A 13,917-nucleotide genomic window follows, 5' to 3' on the forward strand; every position below is an offset into this window, starting at 1 on the left:
TCCTCTGTTGTGGTGGTTTGGCAAAAGTTGGCTGACTCAGGACAGATGTATGGCAAAGTGTAAAGCTGAGTCCTCTGACTGATTTACTTAGCTGTTCAGGAAGTATGGCAGTAACCTTGGAAGGTTTTTTCCTTGGCTCTTTTTTTCAGTGTGTCCTTTAAAGCTTAAGAGGCCTCCAGAATGAAAAGTAGTAAGATTTAAAAAAAAAAATTTTTTTTTTCTTTGCTAAGGAATCTCAGGATGTTTTTTTTTTTTTAGGGATATTTGTGGTAATTCTTAATAATTTAACTGAATGGGAAGAAATAAAGTCTTTACGTCAATATCTCTCTAATGCACCTGCAAAAAACCCCCAACTTTTAAAGAAATAATATGTAGTAAAATTAACATAAATAGAATGTTCACACTTTAATGTTACTGATTTTTTGCAAAGCAAGTTGAAACTTACTTTTATGGTTTATTATCCTTTGTAGGTCATGAGTCAAGTTTTAATTTTTTTTCCTTTCTCCACGTTCTCTCTATATTTATCCATATATTTTAGTCTTAGAGTGTGCATTCAAGTACTACGCTGAAAACGCCCTCAGAGTTCACAGTAAAAATTCTTACATATGGAATGAATTCAAGTGTACATGTACAATGTTTCATTCACTCCAGCCACCTCCATTTTATGTAAAAGTTTGCATGCTGCTTTTCTTGCAGGAACCTAGCTTTAATATGAAAAAATACTGCTGCTCATATGGACCAAGCTTTTAAATTTTTGTTTACCCTTTCCTCCTACGCATGTTCTTTATTTGTAACTTGGCCTCATTCTTTATTTACTGCGCACTGCCCCCGGCTGCATCCAAAAATAGAATTCTGAGGTTTTTATAAAGCTTTCTGTTATGATGGTGATGTCCCAAATATTAATTTTCATAATTGCTTTCTGAGATGAGGAAGTAAATGTGCTGGGGGGGAAGATAAGGGAGAATAAATGCTTTCAAAAATTTAATACAAGTCTTATGAAATGAAGATTGTTGCAGAAATTGAGGTCAAAAGTAGACATGACTCAAATTCTGGTTCCTTTTGGAACCTTTGACATAAAATCAGATTTGAACGAACAAATTTATCTCTGAAAATGAGAAGTTTAATTCCATGTTTCTAGGCACACCTTAGTTCGGTACTAATTCTCTTGCAATAAAATATAAAGCTTCAATATAAAATTAGAAGTTAATCCAAACTTGTCTCTTCACTGTGAAATTCACATTTTTACAAAATGTTCAAAGTTCAAGTATTGCTTGTACTATTATTTTTTTCAAAACAGATTTCTAGGAAGATTTTCCGTTAACCTCGGTCAAAGGTATCCACTCTTTATTCTCTCTGCTCATGCAGCTCATGTCAATGCACTTCTGCAGTACAGACCGAGTGTTACATTTCCATATCAAAGTGAGCATTTATAAAGGATGTGGGTGAAGTGATTTTTTTGGCTTCAGATGGTAAAGACAGCATTAGAACTCAGCCCTCTGCACCTGCGTGTACATGCTGTAAAGCTGCCAACCTTCTCCTGATCTCCATGCTGCATTCACAACACAGTTTCCAGTGACCTCAGCAGCACAGCAGGCTTCCTTCACTTGCAGAAATTCCTTTGAGTCCCCAGAGCAGGTTCAGCCTGTGCCAATACTGGGAAAATAGTATGTATTGAAATAGCTTAGTAGTATTTACAAGGGGTATCAGAATTAGGGTTTCAGAGAGGTTATTAATTCAGTCATTTCCTTTTTTATTTTTTTTTTTCTTCCTTCTCTCCCCCAGTAGGTTATGGTTACACTGTAGAATATTTTAATTCTTTTTGTAATTCTGTATCTTAAGAAGCCATTACATTGGGAGCATGTACACTTGCAGGGGACCTTGGCAAAGTTGAAGCCTTTTCAGTGGTCTCATCAGTTTCTGCCTACTTAGCTAAGTAGATGGGTAATAGCAGAAGAAGGTGGGTTAAATTTTGGACAAGATCTTTATTAAGTAGGTTGACACACGTTCCATGTGTCTTTGTTGTACTTCCTGAAAACAGAAAATGGTGGTGTGAAATAGGTTTTGACTGTGTGCATGCTGCTTCTTTCTTGGTCCATGGACAATTTTAGTATCAAGAGGAGGGTTTAGAAGCATCAAAGTGTTTTCAAAATGCCACTTTGCAGTGCTGTGTCAAAAGAATTCATTTAATGAAAAATCACGTCGTCTGCTTTTACCTGTTTTGCATTATTCGCACTGTAAAATTTTCTGTTTCAGATTCGTGATTCCAACTGTAACTATGAGGCCTTTATGAATATTATTAAATTAAGTGATAATATAGGAGAGTTGGAAGCAGTGAAAGATAAAGCAAGTGAAGAACTGCAATATCTTCGATCTCTAGATACAGCAGGAGATGGTTAGTACTGTGTTGTACAAAATATGAAATGCATTTGCCAGCATGATCTCTGAAGAACATTCAAAAAATTTAGAAAATACAAACTCTGATGCAGCATAGTATAAAATATTGTTATTTAAAAAAAAAATACGTAAACCATTAAAACTTGAATCTTCTTATGTGTTGAAAACAGGTCCTTTTTACCATCTGTCCGTCTCTTTTTTTTTTTTTTTTTTTTTTATAAATATAGACTAATTGATTAGATGTTACTGCCACTGAATAGAAACTTGCCTGACTGGTGGTTCTGAATTTCACTAATACTTTAGGTATTAATGGGTAGTCAGTTAACAGTTGATGTGTAAAAGGAAAGAGAAAAATATTTCTTCTTGTTGACTTTCAGCAGTAAGGTATTTAAACTGAAAACACCCCTTCTCTTCAAAGCTGATGTGTTTTGTATGTGTTGTGTCACTTTTTGTATTATATTTTTAGAGCATTTCAGTACAGAAGTTTATATACTCATCTGCATTGCTTAATCTTGTTTGGTTTTGCTTTCAGATATCAACACTATAAAAAATCAAATAAACAGTTTATTATATGTTATTAAAGTATGTGATTCAAGAATTCAGAGATTGCAGTCAGGAAAAGTAAGTATTTTAGAATTATTTTAGTTCCAAAAGAGTGAAGTTGCAAACAACTTACTGGTTCGGTGTAGCTTTTTAATTCTTGCGTCTGGAAACACAACTTGCAACTGAAGTGAGTCTTGTATTTGCAGTTTTAATATGGAAAATTTTTCTAAAGGTTCACATGTTTAGAGTTTTTTGGATTCTGGCTTTAGCAGTTTAGGTATGTCAGTACATCTTAAAACTATTCTTCTCAATACAAGAGTTAAACTAAAATGTTACATAGACACAAAGTATCTTTGTATAAATACACCGAGATTCAGTTCTTTTTCGCGGCTCCAATGCATACCTTGTGTGCCTCAAGCTTTGTCTTTGGCAGAGATCTCTTTTTCTTGTTGATAAAGGTAACACTTGTGATTATTTTGCAATGCCTTGTAGACTCCATGTATTGCCTTTTGTCAGACATTTACCTCTTTAGTTCAGTGAAAAGCCTAAGGCAAACTAGATGTTAAATTTGAGAACCTAATGTTGTTCTGTTTGCTTGTTTTATATTTCGTTTTATATTTTAAGGCTGACAGAGTCAGTATGTTTGACTTTGCATAGTTTCTTGACTCTCTTGATTGGACTTAGACGTGGCTCCAAGATAATGTAAACTTGTGCATATTGACTGTTGAAATGTTTAAGTATTCTACAGCTGGATCCAGAAGCATTACTGTAATACCAAGAAATGTCATGCTAACAGAAGAAAGTTGGGCAGAGATGAATTTAAGTTGTGGTGACCTGCATCCCATCAAATTCTGAAATTGTTCATCTTGTTAATTCATGCTACTGTCACTGTTGGTGAGGGATTTGGGGTTAATTAGGCCTGTATGGTATTACAATAATGGCCATGTTCAAAGCCAGCTTCCCAGGTAGCAGAAATCATCCATGTTGAAGGCAAATAGTTATGAGAACATGACCTTATGATCTTGATCTTCACTTATTAGTGATTGTGAAAATAACTAACCTTTGAGAGGCTGCTTTATTATATATAATACAAATTACTTTTTATTATGTTTGCTTTGTGGTAAGCACAAGTTTTAAAAGCTAATTTTTAAAAAAATAAAGCTTATGAACATGCTGAACTGTATCTTACAGGAAATAGATACTGTGAAACTGGCAGCAAACTTTGGAAAACTTTGCACAGTCCCTCTGGACCATATTCTGGTAGACAATGTTGCACTACAATTTTTTATGGGTAAGTTAATTTCTGGTCTCTTTTATTTATAAAGAATATGCTAACTCACAGGACTGTATACTTGAAATCACTAAATATAGGTGTCTACTGAGAGCTAAATGTGTATAAGCCCCTTGCCAGAGGGAACCAAAACCTTTTTCGCAAATCAGTCTGTAATTAACTGTTCAGAACACCATACTTGCTACTTCTGAAAGCTTGTATCAAGCTTGTTTCAATACCGATCTCTCTGTAAGACTGATCTTGCAATTTTTCTTAGTCTATTGCTTAACAAGTTCATTCTGTTTAGAACAGAATCATTGCAAGAATTGCTTAGAGGTTTGTGACTGGAATGATTCTGAAACTTATGACAGTCGTTAGTCTTACTTTTGCTGGTATCACTGAAGCTAATGACTATAGATGTTAGATTGAAGTTTAGAGGATTACAAGGCTATTGAAGGTTGTCTGAGAAGCTAAAATACAGCAGTAATTTATGTGCTATTTTAGGTTTATCATACAATCAAGAAATTGATAGATGGATTAAAGTATAATTAATTTTTAATACTTTCTAATGCTTGAGACTCTTCTGTGAATTATTTGGGCTGCTGATGGTCATCACGAAGAATATCAATCAGTTTTTTGGTGGCAATAGTCCTTTTATTGCAGTAGATGCACGTGATTTGTTAGAGTACCAGTTTGGACTTCCTCTCAACTTGTATCATGCTGTATAGGGCTGTTGTATCCACACAGTAATGATGGATTCACTTTTTACATGTGCATTTGAGGATTCAGTGCTTAGTTCCTAGACTTTGCTCCCAATTTTGTTTACTGATTATCACCAATATGTATATAGTACTTCTTATTTTTTGACTCTAGACGACAAGTATTGCAGATGTATAACCAGATCCTGGAGTTCCATATGTAGTTAACATCATAGAGAATTCTCATTCTAAGATGCACAACAATAACTATGGTTGTGTGGTGGCTGTTTTCTGTAGATTACATGCAGCAGACTGGTGGCCAAGCACATCTGTTTTTCTGGATGACAGTGGAAGGATACAGGGTTACGGCACAGCAACAGCTGGAGGTACTTCAAAGCCGGCAGAAAGATGGAAAACATCAGACTAATCAAACCAAGGGTCTATTAAGAGCAGCTGCATTTGGAGTCTATGAGCAATATTTGTCAGAAAAGGTAGGAAAACTTATTTCTGCATTGTTTGGAATTTATTCTTTGTACAGATGTTTCTTTGGTAGTTATGGCTACATTAATATGAAATGGATGTGATGTAGCACAAGTTGTTTACAAGTTGACGTTTAAGCTATTACTTGTGTATGTTCTCTCTCCTTATGTCAAGCAGTAAGAAAATGCCTTCCTCTTTTTTTTTTCTCTTTTTTTCCCCCCCTCTCTCCATTTAAAAAGGCTCATACTGGCCCTGACTATACTGTCAAATGCACTGAATATGTTCCTCAGAAGCTGACTTTCTAGAATAGACAAAAACTAGAGAAAACGTGAAGAAAGAATAAGAAATTCTGTCCCTTTGTGCATGCTGTCCTTTCCCCTTGCCCTTCCTTTTACCCTGCCCTCCTTTCCCCCCTTAATAAGAAATGTTTTTAAAAAAAAAATGCAACCCAATATTTGTGCAAACTTGGATTAAGATTGGGTTTTCAAATGAAATAACTTCCTGTGCCTCTCTACAAATGTCTTTATAAATTGCTCAAATATCACCATTGGGTATCTTTCAATAGGCTAATCTTGAATGCTTCCAGTAGTCTTGTAATAACGGAGTCTTCTGTGAAAGAAAACACTTGTCAACTTGTGTTAACAAAGCATCTTTGTTCTGAATTTGTATATGCATAAAAATCACCTCTCAACTCACTCAAAAGTTTCCCTCAACAAATTATCCCTCAGATATCTTCTCTATGCTTCTCTTCCGCATCATTTCTTTCACTTTGTTTTTTCACCTCAGTAGTCTGTTGACATGGTGGTCTGTGCGGAGCTCGCTCTGATAAGTTTTTCACCTCAATAGTCTATCAACATGGTGGACTGTGCAGAGCTTGCTCTGATGGGTTTTTGAGCTGACTGAATGCTCACCAGTTTGAAGTCAGAAGCCAGCTACCGCCAGAGCTATTCCAAAGCCGATGAACTCAGCCTTTCAGCTATGCTATCAAGTGAGCTATGTTGGGTCTGGTTCAGTGCTGGCTCCCTGTGTCTGTTACAGAAAATGAGGAAAGTGAGTGAACTTGGGCCAATCTAAAAGAATGTTTAATGGGCAGTGGTTTGAAATATGTCTAGCAAGGGATGACTGGAAATCTGATGTCTGATATGGTTAGTATGCTGGTAGCTGTAATAGAGTCTGCATAAAAAGCTACCATGATTACAGCTACTGGTAATGTCTCCAGAAATTGGCAGAGTTGACAAACTGTTAGCCTTTCCTCAGATGCTTCAGGACTTCATCCGTTTACTTTCTTACTGCCTTTTTCTTAATTTCTGAATCTAGATCTTTATATTCATAAATAAATAAAATCTGTTTTTAAGACTGTGTAGATCTGGTTTAGATGTTGCTTCAAAATAATGTACATAAATTGTTTTTGAGGTGATTCTTAGTATTTAATCCTGAAACTTCTGAGTTTTAATACAAACTCTGAAGTTAATTTTGGGGGGAGGAGGGAGTCTGACTGTTGTGTGTTCTAGAGAGTTCTAGAGATACTCATCAAGAAGAAATGTAGTTTACTTAGAGAATTGCAGAATTGGATTGGATTTTATTTGTGAAAATAGAAGCTTGCTTATTTTTATGCTGCAAAAGTTGATTTAGATCTCTGACAGGCATCTCCGAGAGTTAATATTGATGACAACTTAGTAGCAAAACTGGCAGAAACACTGAACCATGAGGATCCAACACCTGAAATCTTTGATGACATTCAGAGAAAGGTATACTCTATTCATCCCGTATTTCATAAGAACTGTTAATGCTATAGAGTATTAAATGCCACTACAGCCATTGAAAAAGGAGGAAGGAACTCAAATATCTGAAACTAAAACCTGTTTTACCATTTTCCTGTTCTATAAAAATCATACTCTAAATTGCCAAGTTCTGCTTAGCCATACGTAGCCCATGGTTTTCAAAGCAATAGACAGAAGGATTAGGTGTCCTGTATGAAATTAATTATGAAGCACAATTTAGAATTATGGGATTATTATTTGTGTTTATGCACCAATTTAAGAAAAGTGCCTGTGTAGAATAGCTAAGTGGTACAATTTTGGTGTGGTCTTAGCTCTCTTTTTCAAAGGTGGATGTAACCATGTTACCATATTAAATTCTATATCTCTTTCCAGAAGTTAACTTGACTGTTCTGTTTTGCAAGCCTGCACAGTGTAGCACTCAGAAGCAGCAAGTACTGAAGATAAAACAGTCTTTTTACTACCTGCATACGTAGACTTTATCACTCAAGTCTAGTATATATATATTTTTTTTTTAAAAAGTGAATTATTAATATTCTGGCAGTAAATTATATACCCAGTCTGAGAGGTTTTTAATTTAGGTCATTAACTGAATGTTCTCATTCATGTTAAAAATTAGAGATATGAGCTGTAGAACTTAGAATCACTCTATTGTACTTGAGGCCCACATTTAAGACCAATGAAAACACCTTGTGAAATCTGTATTGCCCAAAGTAGGTTACAAGGGCCTTGTGTGTGATTTCTGCAAAAGAGCATAAATTTCTCATGTGTTACAAAACTAATTGACTTCCTCAGACTGGCATTAAATTTTTTTCCATTCTTACCAGGTGATAGCACTTGTACAAAGTGTTTCATGAAAAAAAAAATCATCACTAAAATATTCTAGAGTTGACATGAGTATCCAAATATTATGAATTAATTCCCACTACATATAGATACATGTGTGTATATGTATATATACTGTCACTGTATAGGCTATATAGATAACTTTTTGAGGTGGTGTGGTTAAATCTTTGTGAGGTAGGGTTATACTGTATTGGCTGGACTGGAAATTTTCAGGAAAGTAGCATGCAGTGTTTTCCCTGCCTTCCTTTCCCTCTTCTCACCTCTCCCCCTAAGTGTTTGCAGGTCTACGTTTATAGTTTATCAACAAAGAAGGACTCTGAGAGATAACCTGTTGTGAAATGGGTAAAGACCAAGTATGTTTATAGTGCAATTGGAAGGGTTAAGAGGAGAGGAACGAAACGTTTACAGTTAACGTGCTACTTCCCTTCTTAAACGTGCATGTCTCACTAGTTAGAAAGGTATTTTCTGAGACTCTATTATACTTCTAGCACAATTAGTTCTCATAACCTTTCCATTAAGACTAAGCCTGAATTGAAATTTCACAAACTCACATTAGGGTTTTAAAGGAAACTCAGAAACACATAATAGAATGCACAGATACATGTTGGTCAAGTAGAATTTATGAAAGCTTGTCTGATTAATCAAAAAAAGTAATAAGTATTTCTAAGGTTGGCATTTTTATTTCAATAAGGTGTATGAATTGATGCTGCGAGATGAAAGATTCTACCCTTCGTTCAAACAGAATGTGTTGTACGTGCGTATGTTAGCTGAGCTGGATATGCTGAAGGATCCTAGTTTCAGAGGATCAGATGACGGTGAAGGAGGTGAGCTCTACATCTGTAAGGGGGATTTCCTGAGACTATTCTTTTTTCTGCTTTAAAATGAAAATAAGAAAATTATCCACACTGTTTTTGAGAAATCAAAAAGTTCCTGTACTATCTCTGACTTTTACATTAATGTTTCCTCCTTGTGCTTTTTTGTAAATTGTTTTGGGAGTCAAATAGTTTTTTCTGCAGTAACTTTATTAATCTCATGTATGTTTTTTGTCAAGTGTTGGTAACAAGCGTGTTGCTAAAATAAGTGTGCGACTCTTTCATTCTCGTTTTTTATTCAAAAATATTTGAGGTACTTCAACATGTTGGGTTGTTTTAATACGTAACTATATTCATCTGGAAATAGAAATTGAAAGTACATAGGAGATGTGGCTTTTTATAGCAATTAAAATCATTCTTCTCTAACTGAAGTACAAATCTAATGGAAATTGTTTAACTATTAAACTGACTCCTTGAGGAAGCAATTTCGTGTGGTGATATAAGCTTAAAAAGGAATGTTTTCTGGAGTATTTATTTCATATCTATAGCTGTGTAAACTTACATACATTTTCCTTTAGGTGTCTTTATCGGAAATTTGAAGTAGTTATATGTCAGGTGCAACATTTTGCCCAATGCCACAGTTGTCCATTATTTTCCATAATGGTTTGTCTTTGCATTTTTATTTCTTGTGTGTGGCCCTACTTTGGAGAAAGTCTTCTAACCTGTTTTTTCCTTTCCCCTTCCTCACTGCTCCCAGAATCTTTTAATGGGTCTCCTACTGGCAGCATAAATCTGGTAAGTGCTTGGATTTCTTTAAATTTATTTTTTTTTTCTCCCTAACGGTAGGGTAGGGAAAGTGTTACAAAATAGTTTAAAGTATGTACGTTAGAGGTTTTAGTTCACTGCAGTTTAATTTCTGAAAAAGTTCTTGAATCAAATTGAAACACGCATAAGGTATCAATTAATCTGTAAGATAAAACTGTCCCTTTTGTACTTTGCCCTGTGTTTAATGAAATTTTGCATTGTTTTTCACAGAAACAGTAATAATCTATAGTTAATTTATGCAAAGCATACTTTCTTGTCCCTGTTTGTTTTGTTAAATAGACATAAATTTGGAGTTAGGGAATAATAGGTGAAAACAAATCCTTTGAAACTGAAATCTCGAAGGATTAAATTCAAATAGACTGTAAATGAGGCATTTAATTAGATTTTTACAGGTTGATTTTTTTTTTTTTTTTAGTTAGGACGTGATTTGGTAGCATAAAAGTGTCTGGACTTTATTCAAAATATGAATCTTTGTTTTCTAATCTGACCAATTTCAAGTTCAATTTTTGGTATAATTTTTTTAAGCAATTCTTGAGTGGGTTAGTTTGTCAGAACCTTTTCTTTGTTACATGGCTGTACCTAAATATTTGAAATATACTTCTGCGTGTACTAGTGGCTGCATATGTATGAAGAGAACTGTATACTTCTACCAGACTTTTTCCAAATAATCTGTCCCACATAGATCTTACTGGGTTTAAAATGTTTTAAACCGAAAATCAAATGACAGTTATTTAAAAAGAAAAAAAATCATAAAATTTTTGATGTATTTCTTCCCATCCTTCTTGTTTCTTCAGACTATGTGTAGCTGAGCCACAAGATACCCAAGGTTCAATTGTGCATATGAGAGTATTTTTCCAAATCTTTTAGTTTTAGAAAGGTTTGCAATCTGCATGCAATTTCCTGGCTTATGTGAGTCATAGGCCTTTCTAATTCATTCTTGGAAGATGCTGTAGCTCCTTAGGAGTTCCAGTGCATTGGTTAGATCATGCTTGCATGCAGAGGAATAGAGTTTATTTTGTAAAGGAATACATTTAACATAAATGTAAATGTGTTTCCATGTGGGGGTTGTTTGTGGGGTTTATTTATTTGTTTTTGAAGCTGGAATTTTTTTCCTATTGTTTTCCTCTTGTTTACATTTTGAAATACGAAGAAAAGGGGAGGTGGTCAGCTGATAAAGTTTACACAAACTCCTGTTAAATGCAGAAGGAAAACTTAATTTAGCCGTATTTTTTATAAATTTACATACAATTCTGGTAACGTTTCACAAGAGATTCTTTTAATTGATTAATCTCTTAAGAGACATTTGAAAGATCTTTTAAAGTACTTTTTCTAAGAATGTTCTGACATATCAAAGTCATATTTTTATAGATGGGGATTTGCTGTTGCAGTGGCTCATCTGGCTAGTGGTTATCTGCTGCTTAGTTTCATGTGGCCTTTCCAAACTAAGCTAGAAAGTCTTAAAGCCTTGATCAAGCACTGTTGCAATACAAATAGATATTTGCATGGGACAATTCAAAGTCTTGATTTTTGTTGTTGTGAAAAGTATATTTGCAGAATACTACATTTATTATTTTTATAAAGAGAAGAACATTCTAGCAGAAATGCGTAATAAATCTCTGTTTATGCAGAAGAACTTTTGCTTTCTGTAGTCCATATTGTTCAGGGTTTTCAGTGCTTTTACAGGTGTTTGAATGCTGGTAGATTAGTTTTTTCTGGCTGAATTCCATGTCAAGAGTAAATTTCTGTACACATAATTTAGCTCCCTTGTGTTAGTCAGTTACATGAAGAAAAATAGACCTTGGAAAGGTTACTTCAAAGGTCAGGGAATTTCTGTACTTTTAGCTAATGACAATGCATTAAATAAGATTGGGTTGTGGTATGGTATTTTTGCTTTTTAATTAACCTGTGTTCCTGTGAATATATGTAATGTCAATGTATTTAATATGACCTAATATCTAACTGTCTGCTCAAGTTCCGACCATTTCATTTACTTGTATTAATTGTTGCTGTATATTGCCTTGCCACAGCAGTTGAGTGTTTCCTAAAGTTTCCATTATAAAATACATCACCTGCAGTTTATACTTCCACTGTAAGAATGTATTTTAGGATTATTTGGAAGAAAGGTTCAAAACTATTTTGATGAAAAGTTATTTTACAAAAATATCTTCTTAATTTCTGCCTTTTAATTTGACACATTAATCTACTATATTAAACCAGTAGGGCATATTTTGGGGGTAGAAAACCATTGTAGAATATTTATAGACTCTTGCAGATTTCATCTAAATCGATCCATAATGTAAGCTTTACATATTGCTTTTACATTGAGAAAATAAAAGGAGTTACACAAGTGTTACATATCCGAGACCTTGAATGGCAGCAGAAATGGCTGGGTTAAGCTTCTGGCAGTCATTAGTATATGTCAGTTTGAACCCCATTCAGTTATTAGGTAGAAAACTGAACTGTTAGGGTGACAGTGAAGGGAGGCAAGAAAACAAGAAATAATGATGCTCTTTAAAAAATATAACAATAGTTTAATGACAGTATTTCATAGCAAACAAAATACTATAGCAGTTGACTATTACTATCAACTCCTTACTGCAATACATGTTAAAGCATAGTTAGTGTGTTCAGACCTTTTTAACGATGCCATTTATTCAGTACCTAAACTTTATAACAGAAATGTTATTCCTCTCACCTTCCATGGTGGATATTTAGGCAGAGACTGATTGAAGGGGTTGAAACAGAGAAGAGCCGTTCTCTCTGGAGAGCTTGAGAAGGAAGGAGTGGAGTATTATGTAGGGATGTTGTGGAGATGATAGATTCAAATGAAGAAGGGGCAAGAGCAGAGTCTTTAAATAACAACGTTTTCAAGTCCAACCTATGTTTTGATTGTAATCACATAAGATTGGTTTATGTTTAAGGAAACAGGGGAGTTTCTAAACTTGATTGATATATATTGAGGTTTTAGTTTGACACAGGTATGGCACTCCTACCCAGTAGGTCCCATTCTAGGTAGCTTTTTGTGGCAACTCATTATTAAACTGGCTTGGTTAAATTAGAAAAGGTAGCTGATAGCTGCATATTCATTCTGAATGTGTATCTTTGAAGAATTTTAGAATTTTGGGGTAAAATATGTAAAGTAGCTGGGATCCCAGTGCCTATGAATTCTACTTAAGTACTTCCATCTTTTTTTTTATTATTTTTTTTTTTAACCTGGTAATTTAAGATTAGGATGACACGTGTAGTGGTGGCCCATCCTCCATTTCTTTCAGTTGTGTATGCAAGTTTTCCACCCAACGGTCTTGCAGAGCTTTATTATATTAAATCTTAGTAGTCAGATGTATTAATTTTAAATAATAGCGAAGCGTCTCTAAAAGACCTGTTGGGCTTCTTTTGATCCCAATAATTACTGAATAGGGAGACAGAGCGTTAGCCAGCTGAGGATATACCTGCTCATTTTTTACGAGGCAAGAAATTTCTGAGAAAACTGTTTACTGTTTTTTACATACAGCAGAGAAGTTAGTCAACTTTTACTGCACTGTAACTTTTGTGTAGTGCTTAAAGTCAGTTGAAAGAAAACAGAATGGTATAAAGATAAACCCAAAAGGTCTGTTAGACGGGCATCACAGATGACATATACAAGAAGGGACAGAAGAAGGATCTGGGGAACTACAGGCCTGTCAGTCTGACCTCAGTGCCGGGGAAGGTCATGGAGCAGATCATATGGAGCAGATCATCTTGAGTGCCATCACGTGGCACGTACAGGACAACTAGGTGATCAGGCCCAGTCAGCATGGGTTTATAAAAGGCAGGTCCCACTTGGCTAACCTGCTCTCCTTCTATGACAAGGTGACCCGCTTAGTGGATGAGGGAAAGGCTGTGGATGTTGTTTACCTGGGCTTTAGCAAAGCCTTTGACACTATTTCCCACAGCATTCTCCTGGAGAAACTGGCTGCTCATGGCTTGGATGAGGGTATGCTTCGCTGGGTAAAAAACTGGCTGGGTGGCTGGGTCCAAAGAATTGTGGTGAATGGAGTTAAATCCAGTTGGTAGCCGGTCGCAAGTGGTGTTCCCCAGGGCTCAGTACTGGGGCCAGTTCTATTTAATATCTTTATCAATGATCTGGATGAGGAGATCTAGTGCACCCTCAGTAAGTTTGCAGACAACACCAAGTTGGGCGGGAGTGTTGATGTCCTTGAGGGTAGGAAGGCTCTGCAGAGGGACCTGGACAGGCTGGATCGATGGGCCAAGGACAACTGTATGAGGGTCAA

At 35.3% G+C, this 13,917-nt stretch overlaps 1 protein-coding gene across 1 annotated transcript in view; it reads left to right on the forward strand.

Annotated features, from left to right (window-relative positions):
* SNX13 (sorting nexin 13) overlaps positions 1 to 13,917 on the forward strand; it is a 49,942-nt gene that overhangs the window by 15,499 nt on the left and 20,526 nt on the right. The window contains exons 9-15 of the mRNA XM_009326085.1: positions 2,254 to 2,392; positions 2,927 to 3,015; positions 4,129 to 4,228; positions 5,203 to 5,396; positions 7,029 to 7,133; positions 8,701 to 8,833; positions 9,579 to 9,616. Coding sequence (XP_009324360.1) covers positions 2,254 to 2,392; positions 2,927 to 3,015; positions 4,129 to 4,228; positions 5,203 to 5,396; positions 7,029 to 7,133; positions 8,701 to 8,833; positions 9,579 to 9,616 — 798 coding nt within the window. The remainder of the gene's footprint in view (positions 1 to 2,253; positions 2,393 to 2,926; positions 3,016 to 4,128; positions 4,229 to 5,202; positions 5,397 to 7,028; positions 7,134 to 8,700; positions 8,834 to 9,578; positions 9,617 to 13,917) is intronic.

This window comes from Pygoscelis adeliae, unplaced genomic scaffold, assembly GCF_000699105.1.
Source record: "Pygoscelis adeliae isolate BGI_AS28 unplaced genomic scaffold, ASM69910v1 Scaffold15, whole genome shotgun sequence".
Classification (NCBI taxonomy): Eukaryota; Metazoa; Chordata; class Aves; order Sphenisciformes; family Spheniscidae; genus Pygoscelis; species Pygoscelis adeliae.